The sequence below is a fragment of the Apaloderma vittatum genome, unplaced genomic scaffold (assembly GCF_000703405.1).
Source record: "Apaloderma vittatum isolate BGI_N311 unplaced genomic scaffold, ASM70340v1 scaffold7101, whole genome shotgun sequence".
NCBI lineage: Eukaryota > Metazoa > Chordata > Aves > Trogoniformes > Trogonidae > Apaloderma > Apaloderma vittatum.
In genome coordinates this window covers 349-13,502 of record NW_009697291.1, presented here as the reverse complement: position 1 = coordinate 13,502, position 13,154 = coordinate 349, and the positions used below count along the sequence as shown (strand labels likewise).

At 43.4% G+C, this 13,154-nt stretch overlaps 1 protein-coding gene across 1 annotated transcript in view; it reads right to left on the bottom strand.

Annotated features, from left to right (window-relative positions):
* Positions 1-2,095, bottom strand: part of CD9 (CD9 molecule) — a gene marked incomplete at both ends in the record, with an annotated part of 8,934 nt that extends 6,839 nt beyond the window's left edge. Inside the window, one exon of the mRNA XM_009877572.1 lies at positions 1,993-2,095. Within this exon, the coding sequence (XP_009875874.1) occupies positions 1,993-2,095 (103 nt within the window). The remainder of the gene's footprint in view (positions 1-1,992) is intronic.
* Positions 2,096-13,154: the final 11,059 nt, after the last annotated feature.

The window sequence follows — 13,154 nt, the reverse complement described above, 5'->3', positions numbered from 1 at the left end:
AAATTCCAGCCCTTTTTTTTTTTAACTCCAGCTTAAACTTTTCTGAAAAAACCAGTCCATCAGAACATCTTATTTGAGTGGTATAGACAGCTTTTGCAGTCAATTGCTTTGTTACTAGGTGTAAATGGACAGTTTTGTTCAATTTTCTCTATTGGAAACCACAGTCAGTAACTACTCCCAGAAAAAAAAAAGTTAAAACACTAATTCCTATTAAATTTCTTTTCAAAACTCAGTTTAACCTACAGAGATTTCAGGACGGTTTCACTGGATGCATTCAGCTAGTAGCTTAAGTATCACATCATAAAACTTTTATGTTTTAGGAGGTAGAAGAGTTGGTTTAGACTACCCGAAATAAGACTTGTTAAATATTCAGTTCAATAGCTAAGTTTAGATTTCTGTTCCCTTTCCAAGGTCCAGTTAAAAGCATCTGGAAATCTTCCTGGCAGCTGCAAAAAGAACCCAGTTTGCTACCATGCCAGCATTTCAGGGGTGAAATACAAGCTTTCTCACAGATAAGCTATCTGCATACCTGTGGCTTCTTCAAAGTCACACAAGAACATCAATATTTCCAACAATGGTCCCCAAACAAGTCTAAAGCAGTAATTCTTGCAGGCACAGGCTATCCTGGTACTTGCACCTCCCAGCGTGCCTTACATGCTCTTTACTGACCCTTCAGACACCAGTTTGGTTGCTGTGACAGTTTGAGCAGCGCACCACAGGAGCCAGTTACTTTGGGAAGAAAAAGACAAATCTAACCATGCTGTGGATGGCTAACAAGTGATGCCATGCAGGACATGGTAAAGCCAGGTGCTACAGGGATGTGAAATATGCATGCATAAGGATTGTTCAAATTAAATATGACAGACACATCTAAGAAAGCTACATATTTGAATTTGCTTTCTTCTCAGTTGTTGGAGATCTTCAGATGTGGCTGCCTGGTTTCAAAATGGGTTTAAGCACCTACAGGTGACAACCACCAAAGAAGCATGTGCTCCTCTTCCCAAGCCCAGAAGTGATTGTAGAGATCAAAATCTTAGTTAGGAACTCCTACAACATTAGAATACTGAACGAAAAACTGAAAACACGCATGTTGCTTTCTATATAGACCAAGGTAGTTCTGCATCCTTTCCACTACGTGCAGCATAAATCAGCATAACCAGGGTTGTAAGAGTTAAACAATAGCAGGTATGCCCCTTCTGAGAGATGACACAATATGATAGCATTGTTGTTTTGGGTAGCTTAGGTTTGTCACTCTGGAGGAAAAAAAAAAACCCCACCTCCGTATTTATGTCATCTGTAACTACTAATTTAGTCTAGAGTGAAACTTTGCTGACTCATGTTGTGAGAAATGTCAGGATAGACATCCCCCATGTCTACCAGGAGTAACTGGGATTACAAAATGCTTAACTGCAGGGTTTGAGCTGGGAAAAAACCAAAACAATATACAACGCATAAAGAGCCAAGAGGCCACTGATGTGACACTGCTGCTGTCTGCACAGCTAAGAACAGAGGCTGGCCCCCTGCACCAGCCAGGGGTTGCTGCTCTCTGTCCCATCAAGATTGTCTTTAGCCTTCAAGGAATAGAATCATAGAATCATTAAGGTTGAGAAAGACCTCTAAGATCATGAAGTCCAATCACCAACACACCACCACGGGCACTAAACCATTTCTGGAGGCATTCAAGGTCAGGCTGGATGGTCTAGTTAAAGGTGTCCCTGCTCACTGCAGGGGGGTTAGACTAGATGACCTTTAAAGATTCCTTCCAGCACAACACATTCTATGATTCCATGTCCTGAAATGTCACATCTACATTTTTTTTTTAACACCTCCAGTGATGGTGACTCCACCACTTCCCTGGGCAGTCTGTTCCAATGTTTTACCACTCTTTCAGTAAAGAAATTTTTCTTAATATTCAAGACAAAGGTTTCCAAGCAGTTTGTAAATCACTGTGCAAAAGCATGATCTATCACACCAAGCCACCTCTCAGCTTACCTGTGTAAAACGTCGTGTTGTTGGATTCCAGTTCAAAGATGCTTTTGGTCTGTGAATCAAACCGAAGCCATAGTCCAATTGCAAGAACTGCTGTCCCAGCAAGCTGTAGGAAGAAGGAAGCCTTGTTAAATAATACTAATTAATACACTCATCCTTGCATCTGTAACATCAGAAGCAAACACAGGATACAGCTCTGTTATTTAAAGAGTTGGTGACAAAGGACCAGCATAAAAGGATGGGGATACCAAAACAAGAACAAACTTGATTCATGACATGAGGCATCTCAATGACAGATGTGTTTACATATTAAACTACAATGCCACATGAGAACAATGCCATTCTTGTTCTTTACTGAAAATACTCAAGGTTTACTGAAGTGCCAAGTGTCAGTATACCCACTGATCCCTCCACCCACTGTTTAATTCTGTGGGACTGTAATGACATTGCATGGCTTAGTGATCTTAAATCTTCACACTCAAGGACAAGTATATCACAAAAAAAACCCCCATTGTAAGGTCAGCTAAAAGTCTTAGCATATTAGACTGATAAGAATTCAGTGCACCACAGTGTAGAGTTTAGGAAGAGTGCTCTTTCTCACAAAAGAGGTTAAACCAAATCCAGTGTTACCATACTGACAGGAAAAGGAAAAAAAAAAAAAGAAAACCCAGAACAAAAATCCAAACAAAAACAAAAAGCCAAACCATAAAAACCTCATGCTGCTGAAATAGCAACATTACATTGTTCCACATCAGCACACAGCAATCAGATTTTAGATAATATTTGGTTTTATTTTATCATCATCTCTGCCTGTGTGCCTCCAGGCTCCTCTCAACATTGGTGTCTGTGCTTGCAGCAAGTCGCGTATATAAATTAGCTTCTGGATGAAACATCTGGCAGAAGGCATCAGAGAAGTCTTGCAAGAAAGAGGGAATTGCACCCTGGTAAGGCAAATGCTAACAGTTTGCTTTGAACAGACAGAATCCTCCTTGCTTTAAAAAGAAAAAAACAAACCTGGGGTCATCTTGCATGTTACATGAAAAAGAAACTAGGACAAACTATAAAGCTGAAGAGTGTGCTTCTCAGCTCTTCCTTCTCCCCTTTGAAGACCATTTAACTATCAAGAAAGCTCTACAGAAGTGAGATGAGGACAGGAATACCACACATTGCAGCAGACATTAAAATTTTTAACTTAAGAGTGAGCAATAAGCTTAGAAAGTCTGAGCTTTAATTAGGCAAAGCATACACAAAAAGGAAAGGAAAAAAAAGCCTTATCTCTGATAAGCAGTTCCTTCTAGAAGGGAACAACATTCTTGATTTGCCTCCAAGAAACTGGAAAGTGTTTGCTAATATCAATTTTCACTGAAAATATGGAAGGCATTCCCCACAGAAAGCACCTGCAGGTACATTCCTTCCACATCAAACCTAACTCCCCCAGTCCCACACTCTCCCCATGGGGACCTCAAGAGCCCTTTCTCCCTGCTATGGGAACGCATCCAAAGGCAGACACGGCTCTGCTGCCCATGGCTGTCTTCTCTATCCTTCTAGGCTCACTCTTAAAAAAAATAAAAAATAAAAAATAGGGAGAGCTTTGAAGATTCACATAGGACAAAGAGGATGGAGCTAAGCAAGGGTTTAAGAGGAGGCACGTCTCTTGTAGCTTCTTAGAGAACATCCCAGTTGAAGTGCTAAAGGGCTCAGTTATCAGTGAACAAAAAAAAGGAAGAGGCCAGCCCTGCCAGATAAACCAGCATTTCTTGTATGTGGGCACCTGACTTCCAAGCCTCTCTCAAAGAAGAGCTGTGGGGTTTTAGGTGGGAAAAAGATGAAGTGATACACAATGTAGAAAGAACCAAACCCAAGCAGAGGTTTCCAAACTTATGGAAAGGGCACTTTGTTGGTGTCAGGGGTGCGTAGGCACAGGCTTACTCACAAAGCAGGCAGCAAGACCAAAGCCTGCACATAACTGATGCTTTCCTTGCCAGGGCTACACCAACAAAATAGAATCATAGAAATAATTTTAAGTTATGCTGAAGAAGCTTGGTAGTACACAGTATGTCGCAACAGCCTTTTTATTTCAATTTATTGTGCCACAACAGCACCCCTGGGGAAGGGTGAGGTGCAAGAGGGCAGAGATGGGTTGCTGCTCTACCTGCACTCACTGCCACAGCATTGCTCACAAAAAGCCTTTTCAATCACATCTGTCTGCAGTTCAAAAGCCAGGAGGGCTTAGTGATGGAAAAAACCTCACGCACTGACAGTTAAGTCACCCAGTATTTAATAATACTCTGCCTGAGATCCCATTTCCTGAGTCATCAGTCTTCAGCTTTTATAAAGCATCCAGATCTGCAGCATTAGGAGAAGAAACCTACAGCCTCTGCTTGTTTTGCTGGCAACTCAGGGGTTGCAAAGTTACACGCCTGAGCACACCCAGCTGTCTACACCCATGCCCGCTGTGGTTTGAGCAGAGAGCACCCAACTGGAGAGCTCAGGGGGCAGCGCTACAAATGCAGCGGGGCACAGCCAAATGATGGTAAAGATAAACCCCAGAGCTCATCCCCCAGCAGACCTTTAAGGCCAAACCATTCAAATTGTGGAGAAACTCTAAGCCATACTACTATTGTGTAGATAATCTTCCAAGTTCAAGCAAAGTAGAAGTCTCATTTAGCAATCTCCAAGTAAAACTGGCTGGTTAACATTAGGGAGAGCTGAGGTATTCGATACTGCTTCGCTCAAAACCAACTTGACTCTGGTTTGTAAGGGGAGGGCAAAGTGTCCTGTCGTCTCCTTGGGAAAGCAGTCATCTGTGAAAACAGTTACTGTAATTGGGAGACAAGAGACTTATTATGGGATCACAGAATAGTGGTAATACTTGATGTAAGCATGTCCGTATCACTAAAAAATGGTACTATTAAACAAAATTCTCTCCATGGTGGACTAAGAAAAAAAAAAAGCAGCTCCTTCACGCAAGAAAAAGTGACTTTGTTTCAGTTTCTTAAGGAAAGCAGACTTCTGTTCTCAGTTTGTGCCCTTCCTACCCACATTGACCACTGAACTAAAAAAAGGCAGTTTTAAAGCAGATGGCATGGAAGTAATTTGAAGTGTCAAGTTTCCATCAAAATACAAGAAATAAGGGCACCAACACCAGCCTCCAAGGTGGAGGCAAGCATAGCCCTGCAGGCACCAGCCACACTTGGCAGGATCTCAGAGCAATCTGGCACACCAGAAGCGGGTACACAGCCACCCTGCTCCTCCCTGGTGCCACGCCAGTAGGTTTTGGCAGCTGTGATTTTCCTCCCGCGGAAAGGGGTGCAAGTGCAAGCTGCATGGAAGAATATCCCCTGAAGATCTGCTTGCTGGGTTTTTAATCCAAGTGTTTCCCCAATGTAACAGATCTGTTCTGTCAGAAGACTTGAGCAACATATGAATATTTCTATGCAGATCTAGTCTGTGCTGAAAAAAAAGCAGGTTAACAGGAAAAGAGCAAACCCATGTGTTCTCCTGCAACTAGTCACTTTGTGTGTGCAAGAACTTAAAAGAAAAAAAGCAAAGCAGGTTTGTGTTGTTCAGCATGTTTCTATAGTAACAAGTACAGGAAAGGGAACTCAGAAGACAGGGGGTTTTTTGATGGTTTTTTTAACCAATCTGACCAAAATGTAAAGTAAAGGAGTACATTGTATTGGGAAAGTTTGTGTCATCAATTCTCCAGTAACAGCGTCACCTGGCACAACTATGCTATGGACATCCCTGCTCAAGCTAATGAGGCTTCCTTGTGTTTCCTCTAACCATTACTAAGGATCTTTGAGCTTCTAGTTAATTTCTGTTTACTTATCTTTATTCTACAGCTGCAATGAGCAGGGATAAAAATATCTGGTCACTCCTCCTCTCATGGAGGCTCCTTGGGCTTTGTGTTTCCCCATCCCCTCAATCACACACAAACATACTCCCATTGCCTCAGTGGGTCTACTCCTTCATGCGTCTTTCTGCCTCTAGTAACAGGAAAAAAAGATTTCTCTTTCGGTCTGTCGTCCTTTATTGCACAGCCCTGCACCTTCTCTAGTGAGCCTCCCATGCATAACTTCCCTCCTCCCACCCATCCAGCCCCACACTCGGATGAGTGCCTTTTCCGCAGTAAGTCCTTTCCATTGCTCTGGTCTCCTTGCAAACTAAATAGCTTTGCCTCTGAGCATGTTTAAGGGTGTGTCCTAGCATTTATCTTTGACACCTCGCTTTCTTCCAGCCTTCCATGTGACAAGGGATAAATGACAAGGAATCTGTACTACTGCAGAAGACAGTCACAATAGACTTGAGAGACGACCCATCTATCCTCAAAGCAGAAGCCATACAGAACACTCTGCCTTCTTGCTATCAAGCAATTTCCACTGCATCTTTTTGGTTTTCTTTTAATACTTGAGATTTCACAGATATGATCTTGTAGCAGAAGGCCTTAATAATACTGATCTAAACCCATAGTCAAAGCTTTAGCTTCTCAAACTAAAAAAAAAAATAAAAAAAAAATCCCAATTTTTGTTAACATATCCTATGATACAGCAATGCATGACACTCCTTTGAGGAGCTGGAAAGTTTATTTTGGGTTTAACCACTATTTTGCAGGGACCACTATGTTCAGTCCCTTCTGACCTCGTCACCTTGACCCATCTTGAGAAAGGACAATCCCCAGCCAAGCACCTCCCTTGCTGCAAACACCTTACATCATCTTACCTTTCTACAGACAAAACTGTCTCCCAAGGGGCTCAAGGTCCAAGCAGTTATCAAGTCCTGAGAGCCAGCAGATAAAGCTTCAGGAAGGAGGACTCCCTCCACCTTCTAACCAGGTTACTACCAGCGCTCCCTCCACTTCCACAGAGTGGAGGCAGAGATAGGGAAGAAAGGAGATACTGCAAGAACTCCCGATACACAGATCAAAGCCTGTAAAAGCGCCTCTTTACAGGAAACTGTGGGTTCTGCTATCTTCACACTTTCAGGCCAACCTTACATGCAACTTCTATGAGGCTCATGGCATTAACTCTTGCAGAAGGTAAGTCAATATGTGGAAATACGGTAGTCAGCCAAAAATAAATACTACTTCTGGTGTTGTTAGCTCAGCTTTGCATCTAACAGAACACCGTTATTAATTTTTTTCTTGAAGTAAGGTTTGTCAAAGCTCTACATGACTCTTAAGTGGGTTTTACCCAGGGTGTGGCAAGAACACACTGAAAAAGCTGCTATCTTTCCTTCACCTTGAATGGGTAAAAAACTTTTAGCTAAAAATTCAGCTCAGATCTTCCTCTGCCTTAAGACAGTGGATTAAAGTTAGCTGTCTGTCTTGCACAGTAAGGAAGAAGTAAGGACCAGATAAGAGTTTGCAAACCACTCAGGCAAGGAAATTGAGAACATTACAAGCAGTAATGAACTGTCTGTTTCTGTCCTGTTACTTGCTGGTGCTCTATAAATAAAGATTTATAAACAGTAAGTACAGAGGAGATTCAACATCACTCTAAACCCTGAATTACAGGATTAGTGTTATCCACAACAGCACAGGTTTTGAAACTTCTGGGGGGGAAAAAAAAAAAAGCTTTCTTAACAGATGTGCAATGAGTGCTAGCAGTTATATAAGAAACTGCAGCTATTTCCAAACTTCTTTTTAAAAAAAAAAAAGGACTGGAAAGGAAGTATTTTCTTTCTTCTTAAGCTAGTTTCAAGAATGTTGTGGGCTAAGTTAATGTCACAGCATTTATTGCAATAAAATGGTGTTCCAGTACAGTAGGAGCAGCATTACAGAATTCCTGAACCACCGCCAAGACTACTGCCCATTTCACACAAGTTCCTATTCAGAAGTCAGTCTACTATGCTTGCAATTTAAATTGCAAATAGAAGCTAGGACTGCTAGAACTCTTCACATCAGGTTTCTCAAGGCAACACCCTCCAACACCATTCCTGACTTCACAGCATTTACTACAGCTGAAACGCTTTAATCTGAGCCCAGGCAGCATTTTGATTAATACACTGCAGTCAGCAACTAAATCAGTTGATTACAGGAAGTGAATAACATGTTCTTTTGTAGGTGTGTGCACATGTACATACTAACACATACATATTTCCCTGCCCACTCTGCAAGTCCTCCTCCCCACCAAAGTAGGGAAGACCCTCTGCAGAATTCAGAGCACAGAACTGCTACCAGCTGCTCCTGGTGCAGATGAGATAATGGCTCAGAACAAAGTCACAGATAACTTTAAATTACAAAAAGAAAAAAGCCTTCCTGGCCTAATCTTGCCAATCTTACTTCAGCAGGCACTCCCATAGACAAACACAAAAGAGCAGAGAGTCAGAACAAGACAGTTGCCTTAGAGTGTAAACAAGCAAGAAAATAATTACTCCAAGACTCAACATGAACTCTGACTGTGCGCTACAGCACTTCTTTGCCCATAATACATTAAATTATAAATATCAGCAGATGTCTTTCTGTATTCCACAAAATTCACAAGGGAAAACCCCAACATCTAAGTTCAATGATGCAAGCCCTTGCTTTAGCTCAGCAGCAGAAAGCCGGGGGTAACACACACTCCATATGTGTAAGAATGCCAGTTGGTCACTCGACCTGCAGGGAGCTGCCCAGAGGAGCCCACAGTTTTCTTAGGAAAAGATTTTGTGACCAAGGCCAACAAGGCTCACTGCAAGTTAAGGTTGCTCAGCCAGAGGTGGTCAGTCATTACATAACCCAAGGTAATCAAGGCACGTGCTCACACTGAAGTTGCTCAAAACCAGCTTTGATGAGAAAACACCACTGCTCAGGTTTACAGCACATAATGTGACATTTCCATTGACTTCTTGCCAAGCTTGAGCCAGGCGGTGGAAAAATAATAATAATAAAAATATGTCTTTATATTACTTCTGTATCAGCTTCAACACCGCCCTCCTCCACCCCAAATCAAACCCAAACTTCCAAAAACCTGAACTAGTACAGGTTTCATTACCAGGGCCAGCACTGGTGACTCTGAGACACAAGAGCTATATGCAAACCCTGGTAGGAGGACACCAGCACCAACACTGTCTTCAGCAGTACCTGAACAAAAGGGGAAACAGCACACCCCTCATTCCCACACCTCCAAGAGGGGACTGGATTGCCTAACTTGGTCATCTATTCAAGCACAACAGTAAAAATCATTCTCTACAAATGCAATGGTTAACCAGACTTGAGAAACATTTGCACCAACCACCCATGAGTTGAAACATCCACCCCCGCTTCCATTCAGGGCACGACCACACTTGAACTAAAGCCCTGAAGTCCCCAGAGCTTCAGAGAACGCCATACTAGTGAGATAAACGCTTGGCCCAGCCTTACCAACTGGAGAAAAGTTATCAGATCAGTTATCACTGTAATCCAGCACAGCATTCTACAAGGTGGCTCCTCAGGAAGAGTTATCAGAACTTCCCAGGACTAACCCCACAGTTTACATGTTGAGCACTTAGAGGTTGTGCAGAAACATAGACAGTACCTTTGGAGAGGAAAAAAATAAAAAATAACTGAAGGCTGCTGAGCTAAGTAGGTTAACTAGGTACACCTTCAACTACACAACACCTGCTTGGGAGAAAGCACCACTACTGTCCCCACAGCCACCCCCTTTTTCTTCCAAAATTTCATCTTTTCAGACTTAATACCCTTCAGTTCTTGCCCACTGACTCTTTCAATACAGTCAAGCCCTACCTACTACCTGGCCAATTGTGGTCCTGCGGACCTCTAGCATGTTTCATCTCTTTCCAGGTTCAAGGATTCCAATTAATTTACAGTTCCTGAGGGCAAAATCCTTCCTCTTCCTTTCCTATAGATTACCAAGCTACATTATGTTCCTCTGAAGGTAGGCAAGACCAGAGCAGCTAACAGCACTGCAGGACACCAGCGCACCATGGATTTATGCACCATCTTTCCTCTCCTCTAGGACCTTCACTTCTGAAGCTGTTTTTTCAATTGTTGCTGAGCACCCACCTGCTGCTTTTGTGAAGCAATCATACATATTTTTCTCCCAAGACTTCATTGCTCTGTGGCAAGAGCTGCCCCTGAACCAACTAGTTTCTAAGTCCAAGCTGCTTCCTGCTTCTGCTTCCAACACATTACTTGATGCCTACCTTTGGTGAGTGTCACACTCTGCTTTGTCATGTAGCCTGCTAGGTCATCATGCACCCATCTTCATTACTCAGAAACGGATATACTTAAACACTGAAGTTTTACCTCACATGCTTGTCCAGATTAGGTGGGATGGCATTGATGACCAGTTTGCTCCCACACGCCTGCTCTGCTGTTCCACTCCACCTTGCCTCAGCTCTGCCTCCGCTCAGTCAGCAACTTCAGCCCTGCCAGCATTTACTCCAGGGCTGCTTAGTTTACCCGAGAGCCCCGAGATTTTCAGGAGATGCTGAACAAGTGAACTAACACCAAGTCCTTGCTCTCTCCACGGCTCAGGCTTTTAAAGGCTTCAAGATAACAGCTTCATGAAGTCCAACTTCCCCTTGCAGCAGCCATTCTCTCTTCTCCAGCGCTGCATCTCCACAGCGCCTCCAACTCCATCTCCACAGCCACACCAACTCCATCTTTTTAAAGAATTTCCTCCTCTGCCTATTCCAGAGGCACCAAGCATGCCGCTCTCCCCACACCCCAGAATAAAATAAAACGAAAAACCTACCCTCAAATTCACTGCCTTTCAGCTCTCCAGCACTGAGGCAAGAGGCGAGCAGGAGGTTTTACCTAATTGCAATGCACATATAGTTCTGAAGCAACTATTGTGTGAACCTGGAAAGCTGTTAATCAGCACTTGCTGCTGGTGTTTTGCCACCTTTTCCTCGAGAGGTCAGTTCAAGCCTGTGAGGGACTCAAAGACAGGTTATAGCACAGACCTTTCCCAAGGTCTTCCCCAAGCACCTGCCCATAAGAGAAAGTCCCACAGAACATCACTCCCACCACACTCTTACACCTGGATCAGTTACTGTCTGTAAGGACTCCCTGGTCCTAATGTGTTCAAAGACAGATATGTTAGTTGGGCTTGCTTTTGCAAGTTACTCTTAAAACTTTTCTTTGTCTAGCTTTATATTTCTGTATTTGACCCACTGGCATTTATGAGGTAGTATCTCCTTCCTTTGGACACAGCTTCAACTTTGAGAGTTCCTTAATTTTTGTTCTAATAGCCTCCTACACCAAGCTGTTTCACTCTGCTTTCTCTTGCCCTCACTCAGGTCTCTACTGAAGGCAAATACATGCAATCTACAAATACCCACAGGTTTGCTGCACATTTTAATTCCTCATCTGTCCTATTGAGGCAATTTATTTTAAGAAAGAGGCACTGTGTAAATTTGATCACATCCTCACAAGATCTTTTAGCTTCTCTTGCTCCAGGGCGTATGCTAAACCTCACTGCATCATCACCACTCCTGAGCAGTGCTTGGGCAACAGGACCTCACACTCACAGACTATTCTGAAGCAAGCAAAGGCATGTTCCTCCTCCCGGGAGGGCGGGGATGGAGGTTTCGCATGGCCAAGAGCTAGTCACTGACTGTGCCTTCAATTTTAGAATCAGAATTGCACTCAGACACAACACTTTTGCTCAATTTACTTCCATTACTTAATGGACTTTTCTCCAATGCCATAAGAAAGATTAAAGCCTTCTTCCTTATTAGGGTCCTTCCTGCCTTCTAGTGCCACCTGTACCAAGAAACCATGGGTTTTTTTAACACTGCTCACTGAGGTCTAACAGTCTAAAATAGCCCTGGATATTGCTACTTTATCCCTCCGTGAAGGAGATGAGGTTCACTAACACCATACTTGAAACTCCCCTTTGACAGCTTTGGTAAAGCACAGATTTAATGAGCCCCAAAAACCAAGGACTACTCCACTCACCTCTGACTAACCCAAGCTGCTCGCATTTACTGCCTGTTGGTGCTTCTAGCCCTTGGTTGGGATATCTGGAGAAAAAGGCTTCAATCTTCCTTTAATTCTTCTTTCTCACTCTTTCTCTTCCTTCTCCCACATCCTAGTTGGGCACTGCCAATCCTTAAGAAAGCCACTGCATCCTCGTGGAACCTCCAGGCAGCAGCCCCCTTCACCACCACACTCTTCCTCCCCTCCATGCTGTTAGCAGGTCAAGTCTGCATCCAGATTTACCAGGCACCCAAAGGTGCAAGCAGAGCTTCTGAGCTTTATTACCATGACACTGCCAAGCAACAGGTATCTCCTGACACAAACAAAAAAAGATGTTCCCTAGTCTCAGCCCCAGGCTCCTGAAAGCCAAGCGGTGACGCTCATGTTAAGAGCATCATTGAGGCAATGCCTTTGCCACAACAAGCATTCTTGTGCTATAACATAGTGTGTAGAAAGCCCATAGCTTTAAAATAAAACCCATGAAACTAAAAGCAAACCATTAATATCTCCTCTTGTTTTAGCAGCAGGTTAAGCACCTCACTGACCCAGAGATTTCAACCAGCACATTGTTAGGTTTTTTTCTTATTACCAGCTATAACCCTGTAAATATGACACCACTGCTCACCCTCCTGGCAAGTCTCAGGTGGCAGTGTGTGCTCCCCTGCACTTTTGTAAAAGCTCCTCTACACAACTTCCCTCAACTTCAGCCCAGTTCCATTTTCTTACATTGCTGAAACCCATTTTTTTAAGTTGAGAAATCACAAGCATTTTATCCGTTAGCATTGCGTCTTCCAGTCATCCCGTGTGCAATACTCTGACTCCAAAAGTGGTTTCTTTCCACAGCTTCGAGTTAATTTCTCCACATCAGAGGGTGAAAAAGAGTCACACGCACATTTCTCCACTGTAGCAGACAGCCAAGAGAAAACTCATTTTTTTGAGCCTCATGCTCCACACCTCTGCATCAGGCACCCAGGCAGCTGTACTGCGCTCCCTGCGTACTTTTCCACTAGGCAGACGATGCTAGATTCAGATGTCCATACCCCAACTGCTTGAGAAGCACCCGCAGTCTCTCAGTTAAGCCACACTTTCCAACGCTGCCTTGCAAAAAAAAAAGAAAAAGAGACAGATCGCGCCAGGAACTGCACTGAAGACATGATTTCCACTTGTAGCGGCGGTGTGCTCCTCCAGATTCAGCTCTGTTAGGATTTGCTTTAGGACACACTGCCCACAAGACCCGAGGCAGAAGCTGCAGCTTCAG